Here is an 18,460-nt window from a genome sequence, read left to right as displayed (position 1 = left end):
ATTCATATCTAAGATCCTTTATTTCTTTACGATGCTGCATGAATACCAGCTTACACCTGGGATAGGTCTTCTTGACTTGATTGGCAAATAAAGGGATTTTTATGGGACTCAACCACAAATGTTGGGTTAGAGGCCTGACTCTTTATTCAGCAAATTTCATTTCCTGTTTTTGTGGAACTCACCCACAACTTTGGGGTAAGGGCCCCCTGACTCTTTATTCAGCAAATTTCATTTTCTGTTTTTGTGGAACTCACCCACAACTTTGGGGTAAGGGCCCCCTAACTCTTTATTCAGCAAATTTCATTTCCTGTTTTTGTGGAACTCACCCACAACTTTGGGGTAAGGGCCCCCTAACTCTTTATTCAGCAAATTTCATTTCCTGTTTTTGTGGAACTCACCCACAACTTTGGGGTAAGGGCCCCCTAACTCTTTATTCAGCAAATTTCATTTCCTGTTTTTGTGGAACTCACCCACAACTTTGGGGTAAGGGCCCCCTAACTCTTTATTCAGCAAATTTCATTTCCTGTTTTTGTGGAACTCACCCACAACTTTGGAGTAAGGGCCCCCTGACTCTTTATTCAGCATATTTCATTTCCTACATGTATCTTCATCTCAAACCAAGTTAAGTGCAAATCTGGTGTAAATTTTAAAGGCTTTACAAAGTACACCAATTTTCTCAGTAAATCATCCAAAACAGCCCCATCAAACAAAATTTTCAAATTGATAAAATCAAATTTCATACTATTTACTATCAAAGTTTTAACACCAGCCCAACAGCAGTGAATTAGTTTTACAAAGCAATGTAAACCAAGAATGTAAAGAATTCTTTTGAACCATTTTTACATTATTGAAACAAAATGTGAAAGATGTTTTTTCTCTCAGGGAAAATAAACACTCTGCATTCTTTTTATATAAGGGTACTTTATATAAGGGTACTTCCAATGTAATAATTCTACCAAATGAACTTTCAGAAAATCCCCCTAATGGTGTCAGTAAACCGGCTGACATTAAGTAGACACATTTTCGAACAAAATTCATGTGGACCATTTTTCCTCTAAATTCTATTGAAAATGACATCAGAAATATATGTCAGCTTTAATTTGACACTACTTTGAATTCCAACAACAGTGTAGACATATACATGACATATTCAGCGTTATGAATGCTAATTAATGACCAAATAATTGCTTTGTTACGAAAAATGTAACCATTTAAAGTAAAGTAAAGACACACACTGCATTTCTCTAGAGATTTATAATAATATCATAATTTTGTTGTCGAGCTGGTATGACTGAAATATTTCATGAGTCACTTTCTGTTCAAAACACTTTTCCAGATATATACATTACATTATTTTTTTGTTGTTCAAATGATCTGCAAATTTAAATACTTCAACATTTAAAATAAGCTATTTATTTTTCAAAAGAGCCATAAAAACTCACTGACACAAAAAAAATAAACCCTACTGATAACCGCTAACCCTAATTTCTGTTTTTTTGCAATAAACATATTTGAAATTTAGACTGGTTTATCTTATCATCATATATTTAGGTGTCAGACTGGATATTAGCTCTGATTATGCTAGCAGTCAACTCTCTGATACTAAATAAACCTAGCACTTCTACAGATGTTCCAGGAAACAAGCAAATATATGTCCTAGCTAACCACTTGCTGACTGTATTCACAAATGATTTTTATCTTTTTGAACAATTTGAGATTACAGATAATGTAGCATAGATCACTGATAAATGTTCTATTATTATAATAACATGTGGTGATTGTTTTATTTTATCAGAAATGAAATATAAGCTTTCAACAGCTAAACTTCATGTTCTGGTTAATAAACTTTGGTAAGCAATTTTCCTTGAGCCCTTTCAAAGCAATCACGATTTCTGGGAAGAAGCCATTACGCTGTAAAAATAAAAGCATCAAAATAACTGCGCAGTTGTGTCACATGAATTTTAAAATAACCAAAGATTACGGCAACAGGTAAAATTTAAATTCAACACCGCGCACCTGTACTTTAATCTGTAACTGGGGTGATCGAAATCTTAAATCCCTTTATTCAAGTGCCCATCTCTATTCACAGGGAGTGCTTTACCCTTTCTTAAAGCAAACAATATCATGTCGGCAGAAATATTGCCACAATATGGTAACTGCTTATAGAAATTCATAATTTTACCACATTATTGTACAGTAACCATGACATTTTTGAGTCACTCGGGTTTATCTTTACACAATCCCTTATACTTTACACAAAGAAGGTTCGTTTCTACCCACGGTGAGCCCTAGGAAAACATCCTGTACCGCTATTGTACCAGTCAAGATAAAATCTCATAGACTGTGCTAAACTTGGAGTTACCTTCAAAACCAATTTTCTACTATAACGCATCAGGTGTGAAAACAACGAAGAAGCTTTTATATGGTTTTAAAACCCCAAATTCAATGACACATGAATAAAACTGGTATAAAGTCTTACAAATTTTAATACTATGGCAACTATTTATCATTAATTCTTTATATCAGTTTAAAGACTCCACGGCTATGATATGAAAGAGAGGTGAAAACCCATTAAATCTCCATTGAATATCAAACCTAAATCAACAGCTTGATGGCTGAACACAGTAGCTTTGTAGCTAGCAAAAAAATGGAGGCTGCTCACTCCACAAAATGAAATTTAATTGTGTCGACTTCTTCATCATAATACTTATCTGTGTCACTTTTATGACATTTTACAATCGCTCCAATGAATGTAGCTTATTAAAATTCAAACATTCAGACTGCCTTGGTTGCTTTTTTTGAGCATTGTGAGTAAATTCAGCCCATTAAAATGACGGTTAATTTATTTTCTATCGAAAATATGGCCATCCTAAAATCATGCTTTAAAACGTTCAAATGTTAATTAAAATATTTCATATATACGAGATGTAATAAGTCAGTCTAAACTTCAGTACAAAGACATTGATTTTATCCATATCTTTTTTTCTTCTATTTTAGTAATGACACAAGACTTTATTAAAACTACACATTATATTCAAACAAGGTGATACAAATGAAGAAATTATTCAAAGAATGAAGACGTGACTATAATCTTTATCTTATTCACCGATTTTAAATCATTGGTGAAATAATCATGACGAAAAGATAGAATAGAAGCTGAATCTTCCCATTAAAAATATTTTCCGGTCATGCCCGAATTGCAAGGAAATTGTCTAAGAGTCTGCTGTGTACTTATGATTAATGAGTTTAAGGGCAAGAAATGAAAGTAACGGCAACGATTTATCACCAGAAAGTATGCTAATGTTTGTATACCTAAATTGCCACTTTTAACAACTTTGTTATGTTCAGAATGCAGCAGAACTAACAAACATATGGGAATCCGAAATACTTCCTGCAAGATCTAGGAAGAACAGAGATTTTTCCTCATACAAAAATCCTGCATTCGAACGAGAAAGACACTACACAGAGTTCCTGCAATAGAATTTATCGTGCCTTCAATTAAATAAATAAATGCCTATTCTTATTAAAGAAATTCTAAAGAATTCCAGTTGAAACCTAAACATTGTGGATTTAACTTAGGACTCCCTTTGTGAATTTTTCGTTAAGATGTTTGTTTTCTTGGCAAAAAACAAATTCAACATTGGCTCAAATCAGTCAATAGACAAAATATCCAGTGACTGAATTCTGGGGCTTTTTCGAATTTCTTATGCCAAGAACTTTTGGTTAAAAATTTGGACTTGTTCGTCCAAAAATAAAATATTCCTGACTGAACATCAGTGAAAATTGACTGACTAGACATCAAATGTCAAATGAATAAAATAACTGATAACATACACTCAGACACATATTCAATTGTTTTCCTGCCACTGTCTTCAATTGTTCCAGAATGAAGACCTCAGACACTTCTTATGCCATCAGTGGCAATAAAAATAAATTAAGCAACAAATACAGCTATTGCCCAGTGCCAATAACTGATAAAGGATAACAGGATAATTACAAGATAATAGGATGAATTACTACTTCTGTGCACCCTACTGACTTATTCCTGCATATAATATTCTTTATATACCTGATGGTATAAACCTGATCTATCATAGCAATTATCAGGCCAGGTTGGAGATTAATGATATTATGTAACCTTGTTACCATTATGTAACCTTGTTATTTTACCATAAGATCTAAAGTACTAGCAGTATTTGATGATGAGCATCTTATATCCAATCTTTCACTAGTCTGAAGTGGATGGTCAAGAGGGATGGAAGTATACCACCCTGAATTTTTACAACTACTTGTCGACTACTTATCTGAGGCAAAGCATGTGAAAATTAAACGAAAACACAAACATTTACACTGTGGTATCGCAGCGGGATGACACAAAGACAGTTTGTATACGGAGTGAATAGTTGAAAACAAATCTCCTCACTTCATTAAAATCTAGAACCTGACCACCCTCCATGGTGATTCATGATTGCAAATTCAAATTCTATGGTGACTGGCCATTTTAAGGCGAGAAATAGGAAACATTCCTCATTTTTGTCTTTCATAATCTAACAAACCTCCAATGAATGTGGACAATGTCCATAGGCCAAACTTGACATAGAGATGAAACAAAACGGAAGGTATTTGTGTATATATTTCCTTGTTTTCTTGTCCATTGTATTTTCATCTATACTTTGTTTAATTGTTTGAAAACTTCAAGTCACAAGACATGAAGTTAACTGAATATGAACGACCCTGCAATTATCTTGAATAGAAATACTACCTTACAGTGTGTACCTAAAATAATATATGTTGTTAGAGTAAATGAAGATCTGCCCCATCCCACTGGCAGCATTTTGGCCATCATAGTGATTGTGTTCAAAGTGTATATGATTTGAGAAAGAAGCGACTGCAATTCCCTGTCAAGATTTGAAGAAACAGAGCGAGATGCAAGAGGTCCGGTTGCTAACCTTAAACCCTCCCCAGACCCCTTTGCTCCTTGAAAAACAACAATAGAAATACATGCTTGTAAGCTTGTAATAGTGGGCTATCTTGTCCTGCAATCACTGCTATCTCTGTTGAGATGCACCTTGCCGCCTTGTGGCTATCTGTGAGCAATTAGTGCTGTTGTTCTTGCCAATTAGAACCCCACTGATAACAACATGTACCCTCTAGCCCTCCCTGCCTGATAAATATCTCCACAAGCATATGGAATCTTTAGCTTTTTGCAAGGTGACCAGTTAATTTACATCAGATCTTTCAATGTCTCTACAGTTTTACCTTACACACTAAGACCCATCTTGTTTCTTTCCTAATCATATCCCATTTTTCTGTAGTCCTGATAGTAATTTTTACTTTTGAGCTTTTATCATATGAAAACTTATAAATCATGCTTACATCAGATTCTGTAAAATCATAATAATTTAACCTTCGTTGAAAAACAGATGTTGTGTTATTGTTTAGAATATTAATTGTACATCTGAATTATCAATATCCAAATCATGAAGTCGTTAATAATTTTGACGTTTTTGCATATTATCTGTATTCAAAAATACATATAAATAAAGTGAGTCATACATTCACATTCATAAATTATACTTTCATTATAGTAAATAAATTGTAAATTCATAAACAACTTGAACAGATGTTATGGTAAATACATATAAACTAAAGAATGGAATGGTATCAATCGATGCTGGTGAAAGACCTTTTTGCCAGATTTTTTTCCATTTTTTGGGGGGCAAACTTGATAGAGAATTTGGACACCAGTTTCTTCCAGACAATAATTGTCATAATGAAGGTTAAATTACACTATAATTTGATCAATTAATCCTGACATTGTGTAAAAACGGCATGCAACATCAGTATTATATCGCACATTGGTGCATCACGTTTCCAAAATGGTTCGAAACTGACACAGCGAAATATTTAAATCTAGTTCATTCATGCAAAGTATAATAGTCAACGTTCGTTTTTGTATTGTGTGTCAAACAAAAAACTTTTATAGGCTAAAATGCAATGAAAAAAACGATGGTGGTCCTTTGTCAAAATAAAATACAACTGTGATTTGTTTTGAATATATAAATTTAAAATTTTGCCTTACAAGTCATACTAACCTTTTCCAAAAGTGAATACAGTTATACATTAAAGTGCTTAAAACGACATTTAATTAGACAAATTCTGTTACATCATTCTAAAAATTAGCGTAAAATATGCATGGAATTTTTTACTACTGTACAAAATAAGCCTACTCAAAACAAGAATTTATGCAATCAATTACAGATGTTGCTTGTGACATTATTTCAGCTCATATTTATACGGACTAACTCGCGCGAACGTTCCCAATATGGTGCCAAAATGGGACTCGTTGTCTCTTTTATTCCTTTGACATGTTCATTTATGATGAAATTCATTAAAACAGATTAAGACTGGTGTTGTATTGACAAGATGACGTCATCTTAAAAACTATCAGAGATATAGTTTCTTTGAAACACATCATATTTCTATTAGTTTTACTAAACTGCAAAACAATAATGCATCGAAACACATTAATAAAGTTTTACACAAAAGTATATCGCATATTCGTACAATAAACAAATGTAGGTACACATTTTATATATTCACTTATATTAATATAAACAATTTGAAAATATTACTTCATGACTGTTTTAACATCATATGTGCTCAAATTTCAAAAACGTTACAAGTACCATAAAAGTATTTTTTGGTGATTATTTTTGTTGTCAAAAGAAAAGTCAAACTCATATATTTGTCATTAAATTTCAACTGAAAGTTGTTATTTCCATATAAAACTGCATTATTTTGATACAACCTGATTTCCTATCAAAGCATCTTTATATTATATCAACATTATGTGATTTCAGTTTTATTCCCCATCCTCCAAAATGGCCGTCTCAGTTCAGTAATGATGCAAATTGTCCAAATTGGAAAATTACCCATTTATGATGAGAAGCTAATGCCGCGAGACTTTTGATCATTGAAAGATTAACTATAAATTAGACAGATTTCTACTGTATTAACAACTTTGATATACTAATGAACAAAGAGGCTTTTAGTTTTATCACATTAACATGAATTTATCTGCAAGGTAAAACTCTTACTTAATTTCATCTACTTGGTATGAACTGTTACCCCCCAAAATATATATATGCTAACAAATTATGACAAATGCAGAAAATATGACAAAGTTTAAAGTAATACTCTATAATTATTATATACAAAAAAATGATCCCTATAAATGGTAAGGGTCATCAGGCCTTTTTCTTAGTATTATGGGAAGAAGAACTTCAATTTGGAAACAATTAACACTAACATCACTGAATTGGGATTTGAAGTTCTAGGATTAACTTGTCAAAACATTGATTTAAGAGAATTTTGCCATTCAAGTAATGGATCAGATTATCTTATGTTGTCCCCCCCCCCCATTGTTATTTTGATCATTACAGGGGAGGTCCTTTTGCTTATGTTGTAATAACTTGTGGCCTGACCCATTTGTTCCCCCCCCCCGAAACAGGTCACGGGGTATACCAGGTGGACGCGCAGTGCCGAGTGGATGCTGTGGTTTTGTTTTCGCGCCAAATATGGCAGGGAATGGGCCTTACCTAGGATGTCCATGGGGTGCAGGGGTATTTGGAAGGTAGTTTGTCACCGCAGGACAGGAATTTTAAATGGGATTTGGACCAAAAGTCAAAGTCCCCGCTATTCCCTAGTCCTTGGGAGGCCGTGGTAACAATTGCCTGGTATATTAAGACATAATTTTCTGGTACCTTTTCCCTTTCTCTGATGGACAACAGCATCTATTACAGATTTTTACATACATCTCTTCTTGAAATTCAAACAAAAATATCTCACCAAAATTCACCACAAAGTGTATCAGTAAAATAGGAACAACTAATATAAGTATTCAAAAAAGCTGATTAGGAATGTGAAACCCCTGTTGTATTTTAATTAGCAGGAATTTCTTTATCTGCGCCCTATCAACCTCAGCCAGGAGTCTATCAAAATTTCTCCCATTTTTTTGTTCATTTCAGATAAAACTTTCCCCAATTTATGTACTTTTGAAAGATAGTCAGCCGATGAAACTGATGTACAGCCTTCGCTATAATGTGATGTAACTTGTATTATAGAGAAATGTTATTCCGGCTAATCAGCATTAGATACACACAAATTTTTTTATTAATTAACTCGATAAGATGTTATCTGTTTTGCAATACTAGTAAATGGTTATTAACTATCTGAATAATTAATACCGATATAACATTCACAAAAATAGATATAGCAAAAATTCAACAAAACACCATTGTTTTAACTTTGATATCAGCGAAACACAATAATCTACTCTAGTTATACATATTTACACTGAATGCCCTCTAGAAAACACACCATTGGGAACAAGCCTGCAATTCCAGGAAGAAAGACTCATGTTTTATCTTAACAATACACCAGGCCGGGCCTGTAACAGATGGGATTCTTTGACGAGACACAGTTGGACAACATACATTTGGTTTGCAGGATCACAAGAATGATTTATAATTCAAGGCTTTTTTCTTAGAAAATGTTCAGACACCATATTGCATCATATTTTTCTTAACAATCTGTTCAGAAATCATATTCAAGGTCTTAGTGCACAGTGTTACTCCATATATCAACACCTCCAACAAGATTGACGAGACGCCATTGGTCCAGGACTGGTCACGTGGTGACCCAATATTTTTCTGTATTAGGTCTAACTAATCTTTAAAGCATACCAGGATGGCACCTATTTTCCGATTGCGACTCCGTCAATGACACAAAGACCATCTTTGAATAAAAAATCATTGAAAACTGGACACAATTAAAGTTACCTCAAAGATATGGTCCGTAAACAACATACTTGTTTTAAATATTTATAAACTAGTACGCAAAATAACCATTAAATATTTATCATGTTCCTGTGAATTTCTCATTGCAAAGTCTTCAAAATAATACTTTATAGCTAGTTCATCATTATCCTAGTGTTGACTATCCAATTTTCCACAACTTTCCAGCAATTTGTGCTCAAGTGCTTATCAGTAAATTGCTGGGGATGACAGCCACTGGTCAGAAGCAATTAGCTGAAATGATTTATGGCAACGGGCATGCATGTTCAACAGTTTCCAAGGGCAAATGGAAAACCTCTTGGTCAAAGACCCCAAACCTACCTATGTACCAGGTGAATGTTTTCTCTTCATGTTTTCTGTACCATACATATAACATCCGAATGATTATCTACATACCAAAATTCACTGTCAAGTATCTTTATATAAAAAAAATCTATTTGTAAACAGAAAGGTCATTTTCTCAGATGTTTTAACTTATTTCTGAGATGATAGTAAACTTACAACATTAAAGAGGATCTATTCAAAACATTAGTCTGCTTAATTCTGGATCTTCCCTCATACAATTGTTTGCATATATTTTAGACCAGTTTTTCAAGAGTTCAAAATGCAAGCAGTTAACCCCTTCATTTGCAAACTTTGGATTGAAAGCAATCTCCCCAGCAAAACAGACATCTTAAATGAGTTTTTGACCAAGCTTATCTTAAACAAACACCTCCGAATGGTTACCAAAGTGCTAGGGGTTATAATTTTGACATTTTTACCAGCCAAACTAAAAGCAAAGTTTGAGTAAACTTTGGAGTTGACTCCTAAGATAGATGGAAGATAAAACAAATTAATTTTCTCAACGCTTTTCAAAGTTTCAGACCATAATATGTTCACTATATGCTTGAGCATTAATTTTTTCATAAATTAACCACATCAAAGTTTATGACAACTTTAAAATACCATGCCATAATATTATTCATTTCAATATACCATTCATTAACTTTTATAAGACTGATATTTAACAAATGTCAACTGATTGGTAGACCATTGTTCCTAAATTCAATCGATATTATACATACAAGCGCAGAATTAAATGATTTTGTAAATTTATATTCAGTCTGCACTTCTACATTAAAAATACTAAAACTTGAAAATGAAATATTTCTAACACAAAAACCTTAGTCAGCCATGCATAGGGTGTTTTAAATTCATAAATAACATGGAATCTCTTTCATATCATTGAATTCATAACCTTTAAATACATGGAGGAAAAACATCATACATTAACTAAGAGATACTATTACTTTCATGGTGAAGGTTATTCTACGAACTTACCAAGAGTCAGTTGCCACGACAACGCAAAGAGAAGTAACTGGGTCAAAAGGCCAAGCCGAGTGTCCGCCTCCATGGTCATGATGAGGTCACCCACGTTAGAACTCTGATTTCGAGGGCGTCACCCACGTCTTACTCATGGACGAGCTTCAGAATATTCCAGTCAAAGTCTTAAAAACATCAGATATGTCTTGATGAGGTTGATGTTTCTGAAATAAAAGCACAATTTCTGTAAAATCCTTTCACATAGTGAATAGATTGTATGTGGGTGGAAATTGTAGCAAAGAACACAACAGTTTCTATTCAAGAATGCAAACTTAATTGACTGTGCACACACACCTTTGTGGAAGGCACTGAAAACACATAACAAGCAGCCCAAACCCTACAAGATCATAAAATCCCAACTGACCACCAGTAACGTTTTCTCTTTGAGTAAGGGCTCTCCTAGAAATTAGCTAACAAGGTCAAGAAACAATCCTAGCTAATTCCCTGAACTAATTGGTAGAATTATCCAGTATCACCTCCTCACCACCCAGCCCTTATTTCAACCACATGTGGCTCCAGGGGCTATTCAGTTTCTTGTGTAAGCAGGGCACCATGGGACCCTTTTGTAACAGGAAACGGCTGTAGTATAAAAGAAGGATTTACAATTTCCTGTTTGCTGTACAACGAATTGGCCCTTTTTAAGCTCCAGGTATTTTCACTTTTTAAACTCTTACATCTGCTGGCTATTTAAAAGTTTGTTTATTTAGACACTAAGGAAAGGAGATTAATATTAACAAATGCTTCTGTATTACATCCAACACCAAATGTGTTTAAATCTGCAACACTGTTAAGAAATCTTCAGTGCCATAATCCTTCTAATCCTTGCAATCAGCATTTGACAGCTACTGTTATAGAATCCCATTGCAGAAAATCACAGCCAAGTCAACTGACATAAAATGCTGATAACTAATATTACTTAGTAAATATTCACAATAATGATACAGTTAAGTAACATCTCTTAGTAAATCTTAATCTAATGACTCTGTTTACTACATATAACTTAGTAAATTGTGGTCTAATGAAACAAGATTGATTAGAATATCAACTCATATTGTAATATGATATAAACTTTATACCACCCACAAAAGCTCACAAACTCTTAAAATTGAAATAAGACTTTTCGAAGAACACGGCAATCTGCACTTTTTTTACTCCTAAAATTGCAAAAAGCCCTCAGCTACATGAAATTCAGATTTTGAGCAAGACCAACCACCATCTTACTTCAAGTTCAGGGCATGCTGGTGTTGAATTTTACAATTGCAATTTGTCTTAAAATGTTTACAATTTTGCATGCAAAAACAGCATTTACTGTTATGCATTTTTGTTCGAAAACCACAATACAGACTTTAAAAAGTTTATAGCTAAATAATGCACAGAACTGAATCATAATGATCATGTTTCTCTATTTCATACATTTGTTTCGTTTGCATCAATTGAATTAAACTCCAGCATACAAAATGTAGCTTCAATTCTCAAATTACGGCAAAAAATTACAAACATTGAAGGCCTCGCTTCCCTTAGGATGCGTATAATATAACGTCTACAGTCTCCATTACCAGTATGTCTTTTATTACATTCTGCATTTCAAATATAAGGAGGTTAAATTTTCTTTAGACATGTAGGACGTACAATAATGCAGTGACAAAAAATACAATGTGCACATCGACAAATTTAACCCTGTAATTACCTGAATTGCAGTGACAGTTACAACAAAACCGTCTTTGACATTCACTCAAACGTGACTTGGACCTCTTTCATATTTTCCCAAACTGACAAACACTTAGAATCCTTGGAGCCATGGAAATGATCACTGGCGTAATCACCAAATTGATTCATCCATAAACTAAACAATGTAAGCTTGTGTTTCAGCACATATAATGAAAGGTCTGCACATAAATATAAAAATAAACAAGAGACAAATTATACATGGAGGACTATATTCAAAAAGTATCACAAAATTATTGCATTATAGTTCCTATACATCCAATCTCAGCAAAGAACACACACAATTATCAAGTGACAATAGCATATGAATACAAATTCCTAATTCCTGCTGTCTTAAAACAATGCAAAATGCATCATTTTTGTAATTGTTTTAATATTTAAGCGAGACACGGCCATAAAATATGTCTTCGAACGAGTCTCGACTGTTTTTTCTTTAAGAAAACACACTGACTAGAACTTTCACTTACACGTTAATATATGCAAATAGTACTCCAACATGTTACCCACAAGTTAAATCCCTCAATATTTTTTACACTGATTGTATTTTATAGGACGGGGATGTAATGACATTACTTTATTACTGGAATAAGATAGTTTGTAGCAAGTTGACAAAAGCCGACAGCTTGTTGACACGCTTTCTTACATCTGTATGTCGGTTTTACATCAGACATAAAACAACTCTGAGAACAGAAATGATTCATGTGGTTTCTTCTCTTTTTGTTTCTATAAACTATACAGCGTAGGTGAGAAATTGTGTGGAAATAAGGCACATACTTTCTAAAGTCCCTGTCCTTGAATGATCATAAAACATTCATTAATGCATAATTACTAGAAAGAGCTGGTAATATTAAGCCAATTTCACCATTCAATATAAAATGTTTAGGTACATGTAACCTGATTTTTTCTCCCTAAATGTCATTGACCTCTTAGAAAATTATTTTCTAGAAACAACTTGTTTTTACTTATTTGGATATAGTATTAAAGCAAAAATAAAATCTATGGTTTCAAAAGATTAAAATGGCAAAATGACCATTTGTTGTGGATGTTGAAAGAAAAGTCAATTTTGATATTGTACTCCTCATGAATTTGACTGGAAGCCACACAAGGGTCTAAAATATAGCAGTACTGTATTGAGGGGTGGAGGCAAGATGGCTCTATCTGATAATTCTTTCTATGTTTCTTACAACGTTTTGGCTTTTTTGCCGTGGATACTATGTAGATCTCCAAGAAATACTGTTGTTCTAAAGAGGAAATTGTGTATAGTTGGAAAGTCTCTGGCTATTGTTTTTGTTAAAATTAAACCAATTTATTTTAAGGGAGCAACAGCAACCGCCAGGCTAAGTTTGTTTTATTTGTAATATGTATATAATTACAATATATTCCTATTAAGTAGATCATTACAACTGTTCCCAAATGAACTTGGCATTGAAAGTGTTGGAGCCTTGAATGATCATAGCTTTTACTCCACCGTAAAACATCAAGTAAATTCTGAATCACCGATTTAATGATTGAGTAAATTCTGAATCACCGATTCAGCGATTGAGCTGTATTCTTCTACAAATATCAACATGAAACTTACTAAGGGGCGGGCTGATGAACCAGCAAGGGATCCATAGATGTATAGTTGCCATTGTTTTCACATCATATTAACTGGTCAATAAATATAGCCTTATATAACACTTAAAGAAGTTCTTAAAATCCACTGTTAAAATTCACATTTTGGACAGTAAAAATTGACTGTCTTTTCGTTGCAATAAGGCATCATGATCATGCTTTCATTAGCTGATGGACGAATAGACTTTGCAAAGTTTTTTTACAAACAGTTGTCAGCAAGACTTCACCGCCCAATTAGGGAATTGACTAAGTCTTGTACGCCAATAACCAAATACAGTAAACAAAATACTTTGATCTGATTGGCTTGATTAAAGCCATGAACTTTAAGTCAGGCTCTTAATAATCTTACTTTCTGGATGGAGAAATTTCTTATAATATAAAAAATAATGCAAAGAAATTACATGCATACAAAGAATGATTCATCTTGGTTCGTGTATTTATTTACAAATTTGGTCTAAATATGGTGAAAATGTGGTTCTCATGATAAATGGCCTAATTTTGGGGGAAACAAGCAACATTCTTTCAACTCTCAACCTGTGCAACTACACAAAATTACCACCATAATTTATTCGCAAAAGGTCATCCCTAACTAGATAATTTAAGCATGACAGCTTTACAACAATAGATAATGTTTCTGAAACTGCCCTTTTATAGTTACAAAATTGCACCATTTTTCAATTTTCAGCAAATTTGAATACTTTTCACACACATGTTTATCTTTCATGATACTGGAAATAATTATGGGAAATCAATTAGCACTTTTGAACAAAAAGACTGAACACCTCAAATTTATTTCTCCTTAAAGACACATAAAATATATATATATTTCATGTAATTAGTTATATTTCTGTTATCATATAGCCAACTTGCTGTAAGTATAATAATAAATTACAGTGCAAAGGTGTTTCAGATAACAAAACTGTAACTAATAGGATTTGTTTGTCTACATTTTCTTATTTTTATCACCAAAGAAAAGATTTATAGTTTTAGAGTTTTCTTTCCACATTTCTGTGAATGGGGCTTAAAATAGTGAATGAACTATTGTATATATATTTATATATATATGTACAGTATATTTAATGCAAAGAAACACAGCAAAGCCTCTTGAAAACCCTGGGGGTGAAGTGTCCCTGGGGGTTAAGTGTCCCTGGGGGTGAAGTGTTTTAAGAGAATAAGACTGCATTTTAACATAAATTGTTCTAGCTGTGTTTTATAATGATTGTGTTCATTGTTTTATATTCTTTCTTTATGCTATAAAGGGTTTGCTGAAATTCAGCCCCCTTTTCAGTTGAAAAAGAGCCCAACACACTGGCCTCCTGTATCCCCCATGATGCACTAGCGCATGTCAAAATTGTGGACTGGTGTTGTCAGCAAACAAATGTGTACGCCCTTTTCATTGTCCAAGGAAAAACAGGATGGGGAATGTTCGCAAGTGTTTAAAACTTCCACGGTATTCCAGATTATAGTGCACAAAAAGAAAATAAACCGAATTCCAAAAATTTGCCAAATTCCAGGGGCTCAATTAACAATTAATACAAATGGTAACGTAACTTAACAACAAAATATAAATCTTGTAGTAAATTTTTGGCAGCCAGGTTTAGTTAACTTGGAACCCTGGGGTCTTGATGGTTTGAGCTAGTTAGAAAAGATTGTCAGGTTAAGCCGGCTGGGTATATTTGTTATGATACCTCACATTAGAACAGCAGGCATTCTTACACAACTCAAAGCATGCCTTCGTTAAGTGCATTTTTTATAGGAAAACAGAACTGAATACTATTTGTGTCTTGTGTAACATTAACCCCCAGACATGAGCTTTATAATGGTTTATTAAATATATATATATATATATTTCTTCTATTTTTATGATTTTATCCCCCAGATTGAATGATGCTGGTGGCACAAATAAAACGCCTGGAAAATGCCATAATTATCAATCGCAAAATGGTAATATTATTAAAGAGCAATATTTCTCGACTAGGCAGAACCTAGTTCAATTGAATAATGATGCCAAGACAGCAATGAAAATTCCAAGAAAACATGCTCACCGACTGACCAATTTTATCATGTCGATAGCAATTCTTGGCCAAATCAGTGTTCATAAACCGTTGTAGACAGTTATTTTTGACAGCAAAATTTCCGATCCTAGTCACACTTGAGGGAAATTTGCCCGGAATGAAATACAAGAATCTGTCCTCTCCTACTTGCTATGGGAGATCGAAAAAAAGCAGACTTGGCTGTTTCAATGATCCCATCAAAGAAAATGACAACTTCATTATTGCCGAGACTGACCAAGTTTCTAATAATTTGTTCCTTGGATCATGAAATGAGAGTTAGTGGATTCATGGCCATAATATTACAACTATGAAAATGTAATCTCCAGTTTTATTTTAACAATTCCATTGTCTAGAGAACATGGCTAGCTTGCATGATCATAGGCATTTCTGCATTAAAAGCTGGTTTGCCTAGAATAAACGTACTTTCAATCTAATTCTATTAAACCTATAAAATTGTATAATTTCTGGTACCTTAAAACAGGGGTCCTAACAGCTGATAATTGTCAATCCTGAAAAACAGCCTGGGGCCTGGGAGGGTTATCTGTTGTGAATATGCAGCAGTTTTAAGGGGCTTAAACCCCATTTTACAATTGTTTCCATTCCATTCCCTGTTGTCGTCTATTACATGGAACGTTCCTTCTGTTTTTGATGCAAATGTCTGACCAAAAACCAGGTTTAAAACTGTTCATACAAGTGGTCTCTGAAGTTAAAAGCTATCAATTCTGATTTTAGGATTAAAACTTTAAAACCCCTGTTTATAACATCACCGAAAATGCTACTCATAAAGCCAGCCCAGGAATCATCTGAAATAATCTTACATTAACTTCTTGATAAGTCCATTATTTTTAACATATTTCAGTCAAAATCTATCAGTCCATCAAAAGTGACAAATTATGTTGTGTTTGAAGTTCTGGAAACTAATAACAACTGCTCTATAATGCTACTCCTAACGCCACGCCAGGAATCATTCCAAATCATCTAATGTAAACTTCTTGATAATTCTATTATTCTCAACTGGCACACGCCAAATACTTCCCTTTCAACACAAGGCAAGCCAGACCAGGGATTCAAATACTAATATTTATGTTTCAGCCCCATATGGCAGCCATTTCAATCCCATTCAGTAAACACCCATCATTCCAAATGTCTGAAAATCATCTTCAGCAATAACCTAGTTTAGGTTCTCTGGAGACAGTTTACAGCCCTTGGGGGTGGCAAGATATTTCATTTTAACAGACATCTAATCTATCTAGGCCTAAATGTATGTATTTAATGCAAAACACATTAATTCAAATCACCTTTACCAAAAAACACATTATAAAGAGACGGCCAAAATAAGGGCGTGGCATAGCAGAGGTATATCGAGGCCCTTTTTTTGTTATCACCTGAGTAACTGTTATAGACTTGAATGCCTAACCTTCGTTATACCTCCTTTTTTCCATATTAATACTTGCAATGTTTTGCTGTAGTTTGCATTCAGTTTTCACTGCATTTTAATAAAAATACCGAAAGGATATTTATCACAATTATTATATGTTCCCTAGTACTCTTTGCAGCGCATAGTTTACAAAGAAATGGGACTGTGTACAACACTGACATATATTTCATGCTTGTAAATTTATATATGACCATGAAACATTTCCTAGCGCCCTTGTTATAGAGAACTCCTTATCAATGACGAAATATGATTTTATATTAATGCATTTTTAATTGTGCTTTGTAAAGAAATCAAGACCATCAATTATCAACATGAGAGCCAAGGTTTTGAATTGTAACGTTTGTCCTTTTTAGCTTTAATTCTTCAGCTCTCTTTATTCCAGCTAACCCTTAACTTCCGAACAATTTAGTCGATCAAAATTGGTAAGTGTTTAGAAATCAGGTGTTGACATTTTGAAGTACCTGATAGGTATATCAATCTACCTATGTTTGCTTTTTCTGAAATAATCTGATAATCTTGATCGTTTGTGTATTTATATTGCAATTTAACAAACACTTTGATAGATCAGACAAGAGATTTTCGTAACAAGATAAATTATGATGAATTGATCAATGCCATTTTAAATCTTTTGACACAAGGTAAGTAATTCAGGTGTTATTTTAATTAAATTGAGTGCAATTTGCAGCAAATACTCCATACATAAAAATTGATTTCCTTATATGATCAGATCAGATTGTTTTGTTGAAATTGAATGCTTTTACTGTCCTAATATTGTATGTCCAACAAAATGCAAGATGAACTGCCATTTGAATGTAATTGCCAAATAGATGCAATGGTCAAGGCAAATGACCGACTTCTTGGAAAACAAAGTAACACATTACTTTCAAATATTTATGTGTTGACTGTTTGGCCAAGTGTTGAATTTTTTTATATGATACTAATTAAAAACAGAGCAGTGTGTGATGTACCTTTACTATTTCTTACTTTATAATAAAATATCATTTCATCACATTTAAATGCATTCTTTGTTTCAATAATACCTGAATTACGCCAGCATTATATTATTTTATAGATGTTGCATGTCTGATATCAGGTCTTTAAAACTTCATGCATTTAATGACATCAAATCTAGCTAATGAATAATGAATTCTTGCAAATAAGCTGCATTCTTAATTAATTGATGTTTTATTAATTAGTAAAGTGCATTTATTTAAATACCACTTTACAGAATTTTTAATTAACATATTCTTAGAAAAATATCACCATTTTTTATTTATAATTGAATACCAAAGGCTATATTACTGTCTGCAATGCAATTTCACATTATTTTATCGTAAAAAAAATACATTGAATATTATGCAAATGATTGAAATCTTATGAGTTTTGATGTTGAAATAATACATGTACTT

General features: G+C 33.2%; 2 protein-coding genes across 3 annotated transcripts in view; one reads left to right on the top strand and one right to left on the bottom strand.

Annotated features, from left to right (window-relative positions):
- The window catches only part of LOC128211833 (helicase POLQ-like), a 386,931-nt gene that overhangs the window by 40,965 nt on the left and 327,506 nt on the right, over nt 1-18,460 (top strand). The window lies entirely within an intron of this gene.
- The window catches only part of LOC128211835 (fibroblast growth factor receptor 3-like), a 30,406-nt gene that overhangs the window by 10,670 nt on the left and 1,276 nt on the right, over nt 1-18,460 (bottom strand). For both annotated transcript variants that reach the window (XM_052916923.1, XM_052916924.1), the window contains exon 2: nt 10,179-10,384. In XM_052916923.1, the coding sequence (XP_052772883.1) occupies nt 10,179-10,257 (79 nt within the window). In that variant the 5' untranslated portion in view covers nt 10,258-10,384. The remainder of the gene's footprint in view (nt 1-10,178; nt 10,385-18,460) is intronic.

The sequence above is a fragment of the Mya arenaria genome, chromosome 12, assembly GCF_026914265.1.
Source record: "Mya arenaria isolate MELC-2E11 chromosome 12, ASM2691426v1".
Lineage (NCBI taxonomy): Eukaryota > Metazoa > Mollusca > Bivalvia > Myida > Myidae > Mya > Mya arenaria.
This window is presented reverse-complemented; position numbering and strand designations above follow the sequence as displayed.